Source organism: Panicum hallii, chromosome 3, assembly GCF_002211085.1.
Source record: "Panicum hallii strain FIL2 chromosome 3, PHallii_v3.1, whole genome shotgun sequence".
NCBI lineage: Eukaryota > Viridiplantae > Streptophyta > Magnoliopsida > Poales > Poaceae > Panicum > Panicum hallii.
Window position 1 is genome coordinate 22,809,249 of NC_038044.1, and position 16,862 is coordinate 22,826,110.

Consider the following 16,862-nt stretch of genomic DNA (forward strand, 5'->3'; position numbering starts at 1 on the left):
CTAAATTAGCCTTGGGCCTCCTTCTTTACTTGGACACCCTTGCTAAACTCCTTTTCCATGTGATGCGCCAATTATGGTCATATGCATGGGTGTCATATCCTCATCATCCTCCCCTTCTTGATGAAAAGTCATCCTCGGCGTCAAGTATGTGCTAAACTGATCCTGCACAACGCAAAGGAGAATGGGGTTGCAAAAATAAAGGGAACGGAAATAATTGTGAGGAGGAATCTGACCATGTTTCCAAGTTGCTAGTGTGTCATCTCACACAAATATTTCAGCAAGCACGTAGGCTCTTGGATCGGAATGCACACGATGGTTGCCAATACTATCCTGCAAAAGATTAGTACTAACAAAAGACAATGCAGGAATAGATTTCTTTAAAACAAAACTAGAGGAACATTGGATGACAATTTTAGCGGTATGGCAGCCCTCTAGTCGATCACAATTTTGCACAACAAAATGAGACTTCAGATTTCCACAAATGTAGACTCCATGTATCATATAATGTTCTTTGTTGTTATATTTGCCAATAGCATGATATGTGTGTCTAGAAAACCATGGCAAATCAGCATATTGAACAAATCTATCTTCCAAACAATTTAGATTATAGAAAATATCAAATTCAATGTAACCCAAAGTACTTAAAGAAGACAACAATTTGAGCTCATCATTTGCGCTAGCAATATGAATAACATGTTTAATTTCAGTGCAAGTGTGTGGTTTTAAAACATGTATAGCAGAAGTATTATCACACAAATCATCTTTATCACAAGGAACATCGAGAAAGTTATCTTGTGAAAAAGAGAGATCAAGAGTAGTTCCACTAATAGTTGCTCTATAAAAGCATGATTGGTGGAATAATTCAGCACATCAAGAGAAGTCTCACCATCCGTGAGTGTAGCACCATGGGCATTACCTTTGCTCTCATTTTCAGTAGGAGTAACAGGTGCAGTATGAAAAGATGATTCTGAATTTTGATATGAGGTTGTGAGCACTTCATTTTCTTTCATGTCATGCTCTGGCTTTTGTACAATATTCTACAAAAGGTTAGCCATAGCAAGAGGAATAACAATGGATTGATTATCTTCATGATGCACCTCATCATTAGAATTCAATACAGGAGGTGGATTAATAAAAGTTTTTCTCATAAGAATTTTCATATCATTCCAAGTTTGAGGTTTATCTGATGGACTTACGGTCTCCAACCAAGTTGAAGCAGAATTTCGCAATACACTAGTTGCATTCTGAACCTTCCTCCTTGCACACATAGAATGATTAGCAAATATTTTATCTATTGCTATTTCCCACTCAGTGTACTTATCAGCACCTATGCCATCATAAGTTGGTGAATATGAACAACATGTCATTGTTAGAAGACAACAAAAGACAACACAAAAGGTATTATCCCTACCAACTAGCAACTACTAGGATTGGGAGGTGGATAAGTGGACTGCAATATCACAAGCGGCTTACCACCATCTTGCAAGTGTTCTTACCAAAGCCAACAGGGCGACACAATCTGTTATAAGCTTGATTGTAACAGTTGTAAGGTGAACCTGTATGGATCAGAAGTATATGTAGAGCTTTGGGTAGGCACAATATGATAGCAAGGAATAGCAATTATTCTATTCAGAATTGCAAGATTGAAAAGTAGTTCCAAGCTAGTCTATGTCGCCAGCCTAAACTCGTCCTGGACCTAGGTCAAGCAATCAACGATACAACTCTGCACAGGGATACAAAGGATGCAAGTGCTTCTGAATCTTTTTCTCTTCTTTGCCTTTTCTTTCTTTCCTTTTTTTGGTGCGGCTTTTTCTTTTTGTTTTTCTTAGCACCTATTTGCCTTTTTTTATGTTTTTTCAGCACTGCTGCAGGACACAAAATATATCTTTCTATGGGTAAACAAAGGAAACCAAATATATATATGATTCAGACTTTCTTTCCCTCCAATAAATGCAGCAATCAAATTTGGTGGTGGAAAAAAATTCTTTTCTCTCTCACTTTATAACCTATGCTCTATGCAACAAACACATGCACCAGCAAACCAGAAACAAGAGTTGACACTAAATACCATGAACAAGACCAAGACACAATGAATACACCGACACAGCAGGGGACTAAAATTCAGAAAAGCAAACTGAATTGAAAAAATTGTGGGGCACAAAGGGGTTATAAGACAACAGAATTATTTTTTTGTTGGGCGTTTTGTGGATAGTGGAAGTGAGATGAATCTAAAGGGCACACGATAATATACCTCACGGTTAACCTGAATCCTAATACCACTTGATGTAGCACTGGCCGATCTTCCGATAGGTTTGATAGATTCGATTGGTGGAGAACTCGACGTTGGCAATCCAGACTTCTAATCAGACATGATTCGAACCCCTGCAACCCTTACACTGCTGCTCCATTGGTTATCAACCAAGCACAACTCGATTGACCTCGTCAAGAAGGCTTTTCCCTGCAAGCGAATCAAAAAACACAATCAAGAAAGGATAAACACGCAATCTAAAATTGCAGATGTGTATGGTGCAAAGATGAATATGGGGTTCAAGCTTTGAACACAAAAGGACTAATCGCCACAGTGGTGTGGAACAAGAATGGGGGCCCTGATTCACACCAAAAGGACTCGACATCACAGTTACAATGAAAGATGTTTGTTTCTCAATAAAAAACTAGAACTAAACAGAATCCAAACCCTAATCTAGCGGCGGCTACTGAATATATGCTCCTAGGGTCAACCTAGACAACCCTGGTCATGCCCCTTTTGGGTTTCAACACGATACACGGGCCAACAGCCCAAAAGACGACGGCATAGCACCGTGATAGATTCTGGGTGTCAACTTGTTTTGACAATTCCCATTGACTCATATGGAATTTTGATGTGGAACTTTTGCCATTGGAAGCTCTACGAAATTATTTTTCCATCCATATAAAGAACGCCCAAAATGGACTCTATGGCATCATTTTTGTTGTGTGCTGCTACTGGACTCCAAGGTGGACTCGATCTTGACTTGTTTTGGGCCTCCACCTTTGCGACTCGAACTGAATTAGCCTTGGGCCTCCTTCTTTACTTGGACACCCTTGCTGGACTCCTTTTCCATGTGATGCACCAATTATGGTCATATGCATGGGTGTCCTGTCCTCATCACGTGGACCTGTGATCACAACCCTGCCAGTCCTCGACGAGAATCTTGCGCGCGTCGCCGCGGGTGGCCACAAAGTGGCGGCCTATGTGGCCGCTGTCCTCCTATACATGGCCAATGGTGGTGCCGGCATCGACGATACTGCTAGGCAGTACATGAGACAGGCCGTGGCCATGGAAGAATAAGTGGCGGCAGCAGCAGAATGTTGAGGGAGGGCCGCAAATGTGATCTGGAGAGGGAGGTGGCGCAGGCCTCTGAAGCGTGTGGCGCTGGCACCGACGCGCGCTGATCTTCCATGCGCAGGTGAGAATTGTGGTGCCTTCGTTCGTCTAGAATGAGAGACATGCAGACTGTTTTGTAGCGAGGACTGCTGGATTCATGGCGAAATCAAGCTGTTCATGGAGAAAATTTTAGAGTGAATTAGTAGCGTAACTTTTGCTTTTCTGTTGCTTTTGCTTGATGAATTTTAGAGTAAATTTGTAGTGAAGTAGTGTAGTATATGTATTGCTTTTCTGTTGCTTTTGCTTCATGAGGTCCAAGGACCTTATGGCCAATGTATGTATATATATATACCCACATGCTATTCTACACCTTACGTGTAGCTACACTCAACTAATTACTGAATAATCTTTCAATAATAACTACTGCGTATGATTACTGAACACCATTTTACTGAACACGATTCAATAATTCGGCAACTTGGTTCAGTAATTTCTGGTCAGTTTGCCGGTTCGATCAGTAATTTGACTGTTGGGTGTATAATAGTATTACCGTATATATATATATATATATATATATATATATATATATATATATATATATATATATATATATATATATATATATATGATTAATGAACATCTTATGTTACCCTAAAAAAAGTCCAAACTTACTCAATTTTCCACAACTATGTGGTCTGCCATAAGGTACCAAAATGATCACACCATAAACTGATCAGCAAAGTGACACCAGCATATATAAGGTAGCATATATACACATACTTGTTCTTAAGGTAGTACCATAGTATTGCCAACTTCCCATTATTATGCTTGTCCATTACACAAAAGCCAAAGATAAAAGCTAAAAGATTGGTGGACAAATAATTCTTCTTAACGCCAGCCAACTCAATCGTTGTCACTGTCGCTGTCCCGAGTGTAGTACTCGCCCTTGATGAGCTTCCGCTTGACAGCAACGCGAAGCTCCTCCGCCATCTTTTGAATCTGATATTTTAGAAGGGGGTCAATTAGCGTGTGGAAAAGATGCATTCATGCCAATTGCAGTACTTAAAGGGTAGGAACATCACCTGTTTACCGGACAGGGTAGGAACATCTTCGTGGTCATCGTTATAAACACTGATAATCATCGTACATGCCATCCTTGGGAAAACGATGTCATACTTCTCTCCTGCAGCCTTCAATACAAGCAAAACAGGGTCACAATATATAGAACATCCATGATAGTTACATATATAGCATATTTTACTCCATTTCATTACATTGTCTTGTGCGCATACTAATAACATGATCATTACTTATCTCAAATTTTGAACCCGGTACCAAAAAACCCGAATATGTTCTGTAGCATATTCAGGCACTCACCTTCTTCCCTTTAGGGCTGGCGATTGCTTGAGAGCTTGATGGCATGTCTGGCCAGTCGAGCTGCACATCTGGCTCATCCCTCGGTGGGCATTGCCTCGGTGTAAATGTGGCAGCTCTGGCCTGATGGGTGACTGATTGCTCGCACCTATCATGAGATCGATCACAAAGTTTAACATGTGTCACCGAATCAAGATTAAGTATGTGGTATGAAATTAAAAGATCATAAACCCAAAATATGAGATTATATGCTTCTACCATAAATGTACCCACTACAAAGCAATATTTAGAATGTTTCATGCACTAAACCTTCTATATTTAGTTAGAATATTACTGCAACAGAAAGTTAAATTTCAATCTAGCAAATGTGAATCATTATCTACTAATTACTACACGCATGACAGTGAGATTAGCACAGAACTAAAAATCTAAAAAAACTATGGAGATGCTGGAAGGTTCTGGCTCACCGAGTCATTGTTGTGCGATGCTGATGAGGCGTGGCCCTTGCTCCCGTTCCATCCCCTTGGTCCTTGCTGGGGGTGTCGGCGACTGCATCAAAGCTGGGTGGCGCATCTTCGACTTCAAGGTTGACATCTGCGTCGAAGACCATGGCGGGCGGTGCATCGATGACTCGCTATGTTGATGAGGTAGCAGGCCTTGCTCCAGCTCCATCCCCTTGGTTCCTGTGCGTGGCGGCGACTGGTTCAAAGGCTAGTGGCACATCTTCTACTTTGAGCTTGTCTCCCGCGTCAAAGACCATAACAGGCAGCGCCTCGATGACTGGCGGGCTGCTCCCCGCGGTGGATGCTGGGCCGCGCCGCCTCACCGATGGTCTCGAGGTCGCCGGACTTTGCGAGAAGAGATCTTGTGCTTGCGGCTCGCCGTCGTCGCAATGCCGGTGGGCAAGAAGGATGTGGGCCACGATGAGAGGGGAAGAAGGCGATGTGGCCGGCGAGGGGAGAGGGAATGAAGAAAAACCTCGTGTTTGATGGGATGGTTTGGGGAAGCAGGCAAAGGCACCGCGGCGGTTCGGCTTCTCAAGGAAGAAAGTAGGGACACGGCAGTTGTTTCCACCCAAAAGCCACCGATATATGGGGCCCACAAGCAAGTGACGCGATGCGTTGATGACGCCGTACCGCATGGGACGCGACGGGCTGCCCAGGAGGCGCCTTCTCCTCGCGTGCGGTTTCTTCTGTGAGATTGAAATGCGGGTCCCACCTGTCGGCACCAGGTGTGAAGAGGGGTCGGGTCCTGTTCCCGCGCACCTTCCTGACACAGTTGCCATCCCCCCAAGACGCGGCGCCACCGGAACTTCCTCGCGCCGACGACATGGAGCGGAACGACCACATCAACTAGGTATTTCTTTTGTGTTGATTTTGGTTGATAAGGTCCAGCATTGGATGGTGGACCATGTAGCCAATATTGGCAATGTAAATTAGAAATTTCAACGTATTTTGGACTAACTCCATAGTCACATTCTTTTTGAGCAAATAATCTCATGGGTGCGGGGCGAGGACAAGGTTGCAGTGCTTTGAGCACAAGGCTGGTGCACACCGGACATCAGCACGTACACAGTGTTTCCATCCCCCTCGGGACACGGCGCTGCCTGAACTTGCTAGTGATGACGTGGACAGCGGCAGTTCTCCCCTCCCCAAAAGATAGGTTTTTTCAAGAAATCCAACTGTAGCCCCGATTGGCCCCCTCAGATCCACCACCTCCTCTCCGATCACTGCACGTCGCGCCGCAGCTCCATCCATGCCAGCGCAAGAGCCCTCGTGTGGCCTCGTCTCATGCTCCTTGTTCCGCGACGTCGTCGACACTGGCACTAATGGCGGCGAGGCGGCACTAGTCGTTGCTGACGGAGCCCCTGTACAAGGTGGCCATTCAAATCGCAGGCCACCTCGCTGCCACCTCGGAGTGGCCAATGAGTAACCTCCACAGCCTACAGGTGAGTTTCGCAACGACGGGTGTGTCTTGTGCCTTGGGGAGGCCAATGAGCGCATCTGGCGAACGCATTGGCGCCGGATCTTTGAACCGACGGTGCAACCGGCGCCGTGCGGCGATCTTCTGTGCACAGGTGGCATGTGCTGCCATCCTGTCAATCAATGGCAACCTGAAGGATTGACCAAGTATTGCAGCAAGGACTGTAAGATTGAAGGTGAAGTCGACATTCTTAAGGGCCTACTTGTCAGCCTCTTCCTCACTCCCCCCCCCCTTCGCCTATAAATTATACCCCCGTCTTCTCCCCTTCACTCCACTTCTACGCTCATCACTCACCACATCCTTTGGAGAAACTCCACTCTCCACTCATTCTTCGACCACAATCAGCTCAGGTCGAGATGCCGCCCAAGCAGGCTGCGAAGGGAGGCCCCGGCGCACCAGGTGATGAAGGGGATAGAGGCAGCCAGGGTGGGTGGGGGTGTGATGGCGTTGGTAAGGAGGAGAGTGGGAAAGGAGGGAAGGGAGGCAAGGGTGGCATTGGTGCACCTAGAGGGAGGGGCGGTAATGGAGGCGATGGAGCGCCTGGTAGGAAAGGTGGGGAAGTGGGTGGCCAGGACAATTACTTGAAGAAGGTGTTTCGTAGGGGCGGGCCCGGTGGCGGCGGCGTCTACTCCGGCATCAACTTTCTAGGAGCTTCGGTGTTCTTCTCAACTGTTGTCGGTAATTCCGACGCCGTCGCTGCTGCCATCATCAGTGGTGAATCTAGCCAACAAATGAGGAGGGGGCTCATCTTCCTTCTCTTCTTCTTCCTCCCTCCTTCTTCTTCATTCTTTCTTCCCAAAAATGGAGGGGAGATTGGGGGTATCCATTGATCTTGGGGAGGTAGGGGGGCTTGATCCCCCTTGCCATTATCCCTATGTTTGTTCATGTCATGTTGTGTGATGTCAGTCTTTGTGGGAGCGTGCATGAGGCATGATGAGGGTCTGGCGACCAGGTTGTGGAGTTTAGTGTTGGTGTAACTATTAGAGTTTCCCGTCGGAGACTTAAACTTCATGTTGTGGTTTTATGGACTACTAATTACTCTCGGTTCCGTCATGCCTCTGCGGGTAGTGTAACTTGTAATCCGTTTTTCATGATGAATAAAATGGTAGCATTGTTATTCTAGATGAGCAATGCTACCATTTTATTGATAATAAAACATGGATTACAAGTTACACCACCCGCAAAGGCACGACGGAACCGAGAGTAAGTAGTTGGTGATTAGTGGTCCATTAAACCACAGCATGAAGTTTAAGTCTCCGACGGGAAACTCTAACAGTTACAACAACACTAAACTCCACAACTTGGTCGCCGGACGCTCATCATGCCTCATGCACTCTCCCACAGAGACTGACATCACACAACATAATATGAAAACGAACAAACATAGGGACGATGGCCAGGGGCAGATCTAAGGGGGCCTACGGGGCTCAAGCCCTCCTACCTCCTCAAGATCAATGGATACCTACCTAAGCCCCCTCTCTTTTTTTAGGAAAAAAGAATGAAGAAGAAGTGGGGAGGAAGAAGAAGACAAGGGGAGGAAGAAGAAGAGATCAAATGTGCATGAGCCAACAACTTATACCTCACCTGTACTTGCCCGCTCTGCCCACGTTCTCCCAGGCGACAACACTTGACGTTGGTTCCCCGCACCTGCCAGGTAGCGTCAAGTTGTCAATGTGATGTTGTGCGTGCTTGTATCCAGGTCATTAATTTAAACTTTTAGCATGTATCTCAAAGTCGGAGATGGCGAAGAAAATTATCTTTCGGAAGATATATAGAAATTTCGGGCGTGCTTTGCAGTGGGCCTCAACTCGAGGAATTGGGCAACCTGCTCTCCCCTTCCCCGCCCGCTACACGCAGCCAAGCCCAACAACAAGCAGACAAGGCCCAGATCCGAATGCAGGACAGGCCCTCGTTACGAGACTTTTTTAAAAAAAAAGGGCTAAAAAAATAAAATTCGAAAAAGGGGTGCCGGATCGGAAGATTTGGGAAAATGGGTTCCTCCCGCCCGTTGATCGGGCGGGAGGCGTGGGGCCGGGGACCTCCCGCCCATCCAACGGGCGGGAGGTTCCAAAACTTTTTGCAGGCCCCTCCCGAGGGCCTCTTCATGAATAAGAAATTTTTCTTATTCGTGAAGAGGTCCCTGAGGCATCCCGCCCGCCCGTTGGACAGGAGGTTCCTTTTGGTTTTTTTATTTTTGTTAATTTTTGGTTTTTTTATTTTGGTTTATTTTTTGTTTTTGATGGTTATGGTTTTTGATGGTTTTTTTATTTTGGTTTATTTTTGGTCTGTTAAAAATATTACAAATACACATAATGGTCTGTTAAAATTACAAATACACATCCAGGTCTGATACAAACTCAACGCGACAAATATTACACATGAGCAAACAACGTTCAAATAAAATTACAACTAAACGATGCCTGATGTCGTAGTAGCACTCGATCGTCGACGTCTCCCACTCCTTGATGCAACCGGAAGTCTTCCATCTGTAGCATCACCTGTAGGGCCAGCTTCAGCAGAACTGGGCCCAGCATCATTGTTTGGACAACATTTATACGTGTGTCCACTCTGATTACATACACTGCAGCGCTATATCCTCGGATGGAGCTCTGACTCATCCATGTTATTACGAATACGCCGTGTCTGACGGCGCCCTCTCTTAACCCGAGCTGTTCTCGGGTCTGGAATATATATCACAGGATTCGCTGTCTCAGTGAACGATCCAACAATACGGAACCCATAGATCTCATACTGTCAGGTGCTGGCAATTGTCTCCTTTCTGAAGTAATGGGAAACATATATATCGACAGGATGTCGAATATCCGCACAAGCAGCCATTACATGAGAACAAGGTATGTGCAGCAACTTTGGCCTCATGCATGAGCAACAACAAGTTCCATCAAACTTGAGGATGCACTCCTTTACAGGAGTTTGACGTCTCATGCCATGTCGTGCTCTGTCTTTGGGAGCTATCTCAAACTTGAGCTCCTATGTACCACATTGCCGTACGTGATGTAGCTGGGCGCTAGCTGCCTTCTTAATCATACATTCTATCATCATTTTCCCAAAATATCTGTCAGGATCTTGCATATATGCCTGATTTCTAGTGAACCGATCTCTAAAGTAATCGGTACACCCAGGGACGATGAATTCCACAATTACAACCAGTGGAAGCCTACGAACACCTCGCAGTACCCAATTGTAAATCTCGGCGAAGTTGGTGGTCATTATGCCGTACCTTGCACCATTGGTATCGTAAAGCAACGCCCACTTCTCCTTCGGTTCATTCTCAATCCATTCAGAAAAGGTTTTCACCGCTGACCCAGACCTTCTGCGAATACGTGCAGTATCTGTTGGCAAAGGACAAAAAGCTTCTGCTTCGTCCTGTGCAGTTCTGGTTTTTGTTGCGTCCTCGCTTCTTTTCTTCCCAGTCAGTTCATCAAGTTTCTACCACTGCTTGTTAAATTTTTATTGATTTGTTTCCTTGCATAGCCTCTTGAACATATCCATAAGGTGCTTGTTCTTGAATTGCCTGAAAAAGTTTGCACCGATATGTCTCATGCACCACCTACTGCGAACATCACGCCACTTGGGCGGCTCTCCGGTCTCCACACACCCCTCCTGCAAATCTAGTATTGCCCTTAGTATGCTAGCGTGACGATCATGAATCAGGCAGACATCTTCCCTATCCCGAACGATTGCAAGCTTAACCGGTTCCAGGAACCAGTACCAACTGTCTGTGTTCTCACTTTCAACAAAAGCAAAAGTAACAGAAAGCAATTGATTGTTTCCATCCACTCCAATAGCTGTCAGCATTTGCAATCTATACTTTCCTGTGAGAAAGGTCCCATTGATGCACAGGAGAGGCCGGCAGTGTTGGAATGCGTTAATGCATGGACCCAAGCTGAAAAAGGCCCGCTGCAATATGAAGGGCGGACCTTCTCCTCTGTCTAGACTTTTCAGATCATAATAGCTTTCAGGATTTCTCTGACAAAGGACGGCCAACAATCGAGAAATATTATCATATGCAGCCGAACGTCCCAAACCTCATCTCCAACACCTTCTGTTTTGCACTCCACGCCTTGCTGTACGAGATGGTATATTTGTACTTTTCCTGAATATGCCTGATAATAAACTTTGGTTCAAATGACATGTTCTCTACTATCATCCCGTACATCTCATTTGCGATGTATTGCGATGTCCGGCAAATAACAAGTGTGCTGAGTGACAATTGAGCATTCCCAATAATCTTTCCATTTGCCCTTATAGGCATGCACCCGCCACGGACAGCCCTCCTTCAGACATACCACATCGTACTTACAAGATTTGCACTCGACTGTTTTGAACTCTCGCATAAGAGAGAGACCAACACTTAACAGCTTCCTTCACCTCATCAATTAAGTGGTACCTCGCACCCTAGACAACTTCGTTCTCGCTGCAATCCGAAGGCACGCTAGATCCCTCATCTACGACAAGATGACTGAAGTTGCTGCTTACCTATTCTTCAGTCACATCCTTGTCATCATCAGACGAATCGGCATTCATTGCTTCATCCAATTCACGTTCTTCGTCTTGCAGTTGTTCAACAATAAAGGGTATGTTCTCCCCCTCATCAGTCACGCATTGAGGTGCTGCGGTGCCACCTGCCTCAATGTTTGGCTCCTCAACTTCTTCATCAATATTTTCATCCCCCGGAGCAGCTTTAATGTTTATCAAAAGGTTCTGGTGCACACTGACAAGGAGTACCAGTGGCCATTGCTAATGACTTGTATTTTGCAGATAAGTTAACCAGTCCTCGTTGCTTGCAAGTGGCATCAGCTCCCAGATCAAAGCATGAGTGGTACGATTTATGAAGCACTGAACACTCACAGTGTGTGTCTCCTGATTAATCCTTAATCCCCTCATTAACCAGTTGCATAGGGATTCAAATGTCCTCTCGTGCGGTATGGTAATTTCTCTGACCGCACAGTTGAATTCACTTAAATCTACCCCATTCAGTCCATAAATCACATTTCCTTCTCCGTAATATATACTGAAAATACCCTTCTCGGAAGATATATCGGTCAATCATTAATAAACTAGTTATACTATATATTAATACACAACGACCTTAAGTTTCAGCGATTCCCCGATTATATTTTCCAGATTCTAAACTATTCAGAATATAAATTATACTAAAAATAATTAAAATACTAAAAACTATTCAAAACATAACTACCCTAAAAAATATTTCCTAGATTATAATTATTTTTAATTAATTATACGACTAGAATGAGAATATACCTCCAAATCGTCGTATGAATAGGGTTTCGCCGCTTCCTCTTCTGTCTTTCTCTTCTCCCTTTCTTTTTTTCATGGTTTTTGCTGAATAAAATGAAAATTTAGGGGTACGTGGGGGCTTATATAGTGGGGGTACCTCCCGCCTGCCCAACGGGCGGGATGCCCCTCGGCACTGCATCCCACCCGTTGGATGGGTGGGACGCCCCCGCGGGGACCTTTTTACGAATAAGAAAAATTTCTTATTCGCGAAGAGATCCTCGGGGAACCTCCCGCCCGCTGGATGGGCGGGAGGTCCCCGGCCCCATGCTTCCCGCCCGATAAACGGGCGGGAGGCACCCTTTTTCGAATTTTTCCCAACCGACGTCCTTTTTCGAATTTTATTTTTTAAACCCTTTTTTAAAAAAACCAACCTGCTCTTCCCCTCCCCGCCCGCTACATGCAGCCAAGCCCAACAATAAAGCAGACAAGGCCCAGATCCGAATGCAGGACAGGCCCTCGTTACGAACCGAGGCCCCGATCAGAACCAGAGCGCCAGCGGCGACTTGGCTTTTTGGCGGGAGCGGCGCCCTTCTTCCCGCCATTCCACTGCCTCTTTCCCCGCTCCGCTCTCTGCCCCCCTGACCTAGTACGACCACCTCTCGCCCGCGCCGCCCCTCACCAGCACCGCTCCGCACCCCCACTGCAACGCCCGTTGCTTGCACCGCCTCTGGATCCGAAGCCGCTGGCGCCGGGAGCCAAGGGCGCGGACTACATCCCCCGTCTCCAACCAAGTCAGCACAAGTCCTTCGAAGCGTGCCATTTTTTCCACTACAAATCCAGTCCGTGCTTTTTTTGTGTGTGTCTAATTTTAATTATTTTGTTTCTTTTGGCTCAGTCTGTTCTTGATCTGAGGATGGGTAGGGACGATGAGCCGGTTGACTCTATGGAGATTGACGGCCCGCAGCAGCTAAAGGTAGAAGGCCCTGCTGCGGTGCCGGAGCGGTTCAACGCTGACTACCTCCGAGTCTACTACGGTAAAGCGATTCGTTCCCTTCTAACGCGTGGAACTGACTAGATAAACTGAAAAATGACCCATGCATCCGATAAGTCCATAGCTATCTGTCCTCTTTAATTGTCACTAATTCTGGACAAAGTTGTGATCTTGCATCTCACTGTAGAGGCTCAATGTTTTTCTTTTGTTGAATCGTGGTTTTTTTCCCTGCTGTATTTGAGTGAGACGTAACATGGCTAATATTTGCTTCCTGCAAGTGTTCCTCTTTTAAGCAATGGCTAATATTTGTTTGCTTCAAGAATTTTTCAACTCCTTCCAATTTCTTGCGATTATTTCCATACTCTTTTTTCTTATTTTTGTTCAGACCTAGCACATTTTGTTATTCTTCTCGTGTAACTAGGCATGTTCTTTGCCTGATTGAGGTTTTGCATTTAGAAATCTACTCCACTATGTAAGGATACTAGTTTATTTGATTTTTCGCTACTGCTTCTGCTAACAACCAGTGATACTATTGCAGCAAAGCTCTTCCCATATGGTGATTTCTTCAAATGGCTTTGCTATGGAAATGGTTCGTGCTCATCTGGTTCTTTGGTTAGGGTTAGGCTTACGCTCTTGCTGTTTCTTGATTAACCAAAATTTGTTTTTATATAGATGGAAAGCACCCCGGATGTGATCAGTCATATGTTGGACGTCGAGAGTTTTCATTTACACTAGAGAATGACATCTACCTGCGCTTCCAATCCTTTGATAGTGCTGCTGAATTGGAGAGTTCTATCAAGGAGAAGTGCCCTTTCAAGATTGATATTGGACCTGTCTACAGCGTAGATGTATGATGCAGCATCACTAAACATATCAATTTTTTTGCTTGATTCTAGTTTCCTGCATTACCCTCTGTTTGCTACTGCCTGAAGAATCGTGTTCTTTGTGCAGCCTGCAAAGCGTCATGCTTACGCCCAATCTGGCAATAATGTCTTTGTACCAGTGGAAAGGGAACTAATTTTTGACATTGTAAGAAATTTGCGTTTCTTTTCTTTCCCTGTTCGCTTTATCTGTGCACGTTATATTCTTGCGCAACCGTTGCAAGTTGCCAACATCTTTAATTTGCGCAGGATATATCTGATTATGATGATGTGCGCTACTGCTGCTCTGGAGCTGATGTCTGCTCGGACTGCTGGCCCTTAATGACCATTGCTATCAAAATTCTGGATACTTCTCTTAGAGGCATGTTATTTTATTATGCAGTGAATCATAACATGAGCTATCCACTTTAGCAGATTTATCTGCACGAAGTGCAGATTTGCAGTTGGTTACTTCTAATGTAATGTGCATTTGTTTACTAATTATAATTATTGTTTGCAGATGATTTTGGTTTCAGTCACATACTGTGGGTATACAGTGGCCGTCGTGGTGTCCATTGCTGGGTCTGTGACAGCAGAGCAAGAAAGTATGTTCTCATTAACTTCTCTGTTTCTTATGTTTGTTAATCCTAAAATACATTTGTGTTATGTTAGGCTCAGCGATGAACAAAGGGCTGCAGTTGCTGACTATTTTCGAGTCTACAAGGTGACACTTCATCATTCATGACTCTACATGCTGTTTGTCGCCCACACCAGAAGTCTATTTAATTCTATGAATGTATCTCAGGGTGGTGAAAACACACTGAAGAAAGTATCCTTGGCTGGACCTGTCCTCCATCCTTTCCTTGTGTATGTATTAATTGTCTTGTCAATTTGTTTGTTCTACCAACAGAAAATGGAAGAGCTAAACTGATTATTATGTAATTTATGCACCTGCAGACGGTCATACACGGATGTTCTTGAAAGCTTCTTTGAAGACAAGTTGCTACTTAGCCAACAACTCTTTGCATCAGAGGAGAGATGTCAGAAGATACTTGATCTCATCCCTGATGAAAGTAAGAAAAGGTGCCATAAGAAATGAACATTGTTGTCTGATATGGATTAAACCTACCATCCTTTAAATATGTTCACCATCATTCTGAAGTGGATTTCATTTCTAGATGTTGCTAGTGAGCTCCATGACAAGTGGCAGGGAAATAGACGATCTTCTATCTCAAAGGAAGATGTCAATGCAGCCAGATGGAAACAATTGAAGACGACCTTACAGTCAGGAAAGCACAAGGTTCTATTTAATCTTCTGCAATCCTAATTACTTTTTTTCTGTGTTCAATCCCCTGCAGTCCTATTCACTTTTATTTGGACATTTGTCGGTTTATCGATCACTATTTATTTCTTTTGATTTCACCTGATTGTATAATATCCCAATTTCTCAATTACATTCGCATCTGCTGATTCATATTCTTATGTTCAATAATTGTGCTAATTGTTATATGTTTCAGGCTCAGGGCCTTCGGAGATGTGTGGAAGAGATCGTCTTCTCATACACATATCCTAGACTTGACATGGAGGTAAAAGGAAATTCATCAGTTGTATGTGTTTGCAGTAGTAAAACTATCCAAGGTTGTTCTCACTCCTAACTTTATATGCATGCCAGGTATCAAAGCACATGAATCATTTACTAAAAGCTCCCTTTTGTATACACCCAAAGACAGGTAAAACTTGAAAGACATAATGCATTCAATTTCTGTTTTAGTTTGTAATGTGATAATTAGGTGGCATCTCTTATGTGCATTTGAAGCCTAGTGCAGAACAAATTTGGGCACTTAAATACTTAACCTTTTCGTTTAGTTTATTTATGAGTGAAACTGAACTATTCTAAGAACTGCTGGATTTTTTTTTGTCACACAATGCACCCTATGCTGATAATTGATTGTTGTTTCTTTTTCTAGGTCGTGTTTGTGTTCCAATTGATCCCAGTAATTGCGATGATTTTGATCCTACAGCTGTTCCGACTCTATCACAGGTATGGTCCATATACACTAGCATGAATTAAGATTATGCACTAACATTTCATATTCTTCTTCCAAGCATCATGGTACAATGCTGATTTGTGAAAACAATACTTAATACAGCTTTTAGGAGAGCTCAATGCTGCTGGTTTTCAGACAGATTCTGAAAATAGTAAGTGATTATAAGCATCCACCTTCCATGATCTGTAATTGCCAAAAAAAATATAGCATTTTAGTACCATGCAACCTTGCCTAATACACCCTCTTTGCACAATCTCTTTGAGCTACAGATTGGGAAAGAACGTCCCTGGAGAAATCCATCAGGTTTTTCAGAACTTCATTTCTGCAACCACTGCTGAAAGCATGCAAGGTACGAGTGGCAGTTCATCCATGTGTGTATGTGAATAATTGAAACCCTGCAAAAGATCTTCGGCTGTAGATCTTAAGCAAACATAAGATAACTTCTTGATATCATGTGATTCTATGCTCGAAAGCATTTGCTATTTCGGTGTCCCATGACATTTTCGACCTGAAATTTTGCAGGAGGAACTGGAAAGTGCATACAATGCAAAGCTCCAACAGTCCAAGAATTCCTTGAATTGGTAAAATCCACATATGCACGCCTATGGGTGGGCCGGTAGCCCACATTTCTGCCTGTGGGACGCGATCAGGTGCATTTCAACTGGACACTGACCTCTTTGCATGGATGAATGGGCGATTATTCCATGACGCAGCTCCGGAAATGGTACCATGTCGGTTCAAAGTTGTAGCTACTGAGTGTGATCAGAGCTATACCGTACTGGTGTACGACGTGCTTTAGGCGTCTGTTGGTTTCCGTGCTGGGCTTCAGAGAATGAGTGTAACACTTGCTGGTCGACGGTTCCTAGGTATAACACGTAACTTAGGCTACACATGTCCAGCAATTTGTAACAAAAGGAGAATCCAGATGGCATGTTCTAGATCTTTGCATTGCCGTATGCGTTGATGGAGCATTTTCTAACATA

General features: G+C 44.3%; 2 protein-coding genes across 2 annotated transcripts; both read left to right on the plus strand.

Annotated features, from left to right (window-relative positions):
• The first annotated feature begins 7,077 nt into the window (after positions 1 to 7,077).
• On the plus strand, positions 7,078 to 7,551 carry LOC112885360 (PE-PGRS family protein PE_PGRS26-like). The gene has a single exon (XM_025950993.1). The coding sequence runs from the start codon at positions 7,078 to 7,080 to the stop codon at positions 7,549 to 7,551; it is 474 nt and encodes a 157-aa protein (XP_025806778.1).
• Positions 7,552 to 12,605: 5,054 nt separating this feature from the next.
• LOC112886368 (DNA primase small subunit-like) lies at positions 12,606 to 16,835 on the plus strand. Its single transcript, XM_025952260.1, has 17 exons — positions 12,606 to 12,771; positions 12,876 to 13,014; positions 13,510 to 13,560; positions 13,644 to 13,819; positions 13,923 to 14,000; positions 14,102 to 14,213; positions 14,352 to 14,436; positions 14,504 to 14,555; positions 14,637 to 14,698; positions 14,789 to 14,904; positions 15,010 to 15,131; positions 15,349 to 15,417; positions 15,504 to 15,561; positions 15,799 to 15,872; positions 15,982 to 16,030; positions 16,149 to 16,228; positions 16,402 to 16,835. The coding sequence occupies exons 2-17, from the start codon at positions 12,894 to 12,896 to the stop codon at positions 16,462 to 16,464; spliced, it is 1,368 nt and encodes a 455-aa protein (XP_025808045.1). The 5' UTR covers positions 12,606 to 12,771; positions 12,876 to 12,893; the 3' UTR covers positions 16,465 to 16,835.
• The last annotated feature ends 27 nt before the right edge of the window (positions 16,836 to 16,862 follow it).

Bases quoted from the DNA above. Each gene is read 5' to 3' on its own strand.
- LOC112886368 (XM_025952260.1), top strand. From the start codon at position 12,894: ATGGGTAGGGACGATGAGCCGGTTGACTCTATGGAGATTGACGGCCCG. The intron at 14,214-14,351 runs GCATGTTATTTT...TATTGTTTGCAG, and splicing joins TCTGGATACTTCTCTTAGAG to ATGATTTTGGTTTCAGTCAC. The intron at 14,437-14,503 runs GTATGTTCTCAT...GTGTTATGTTAG, and splicing joins TGTGACAGCAGAGCAAGAAA to GCTCAGCGATGAACAAAGGG.
- LOC112885360 (XM_025950993.1), top strand. From the start codon at position 7,078: ATGCCGCCCAAGCAGGCTGCGAAGGGAGGCCCCGGCGCACCAGGTGAT.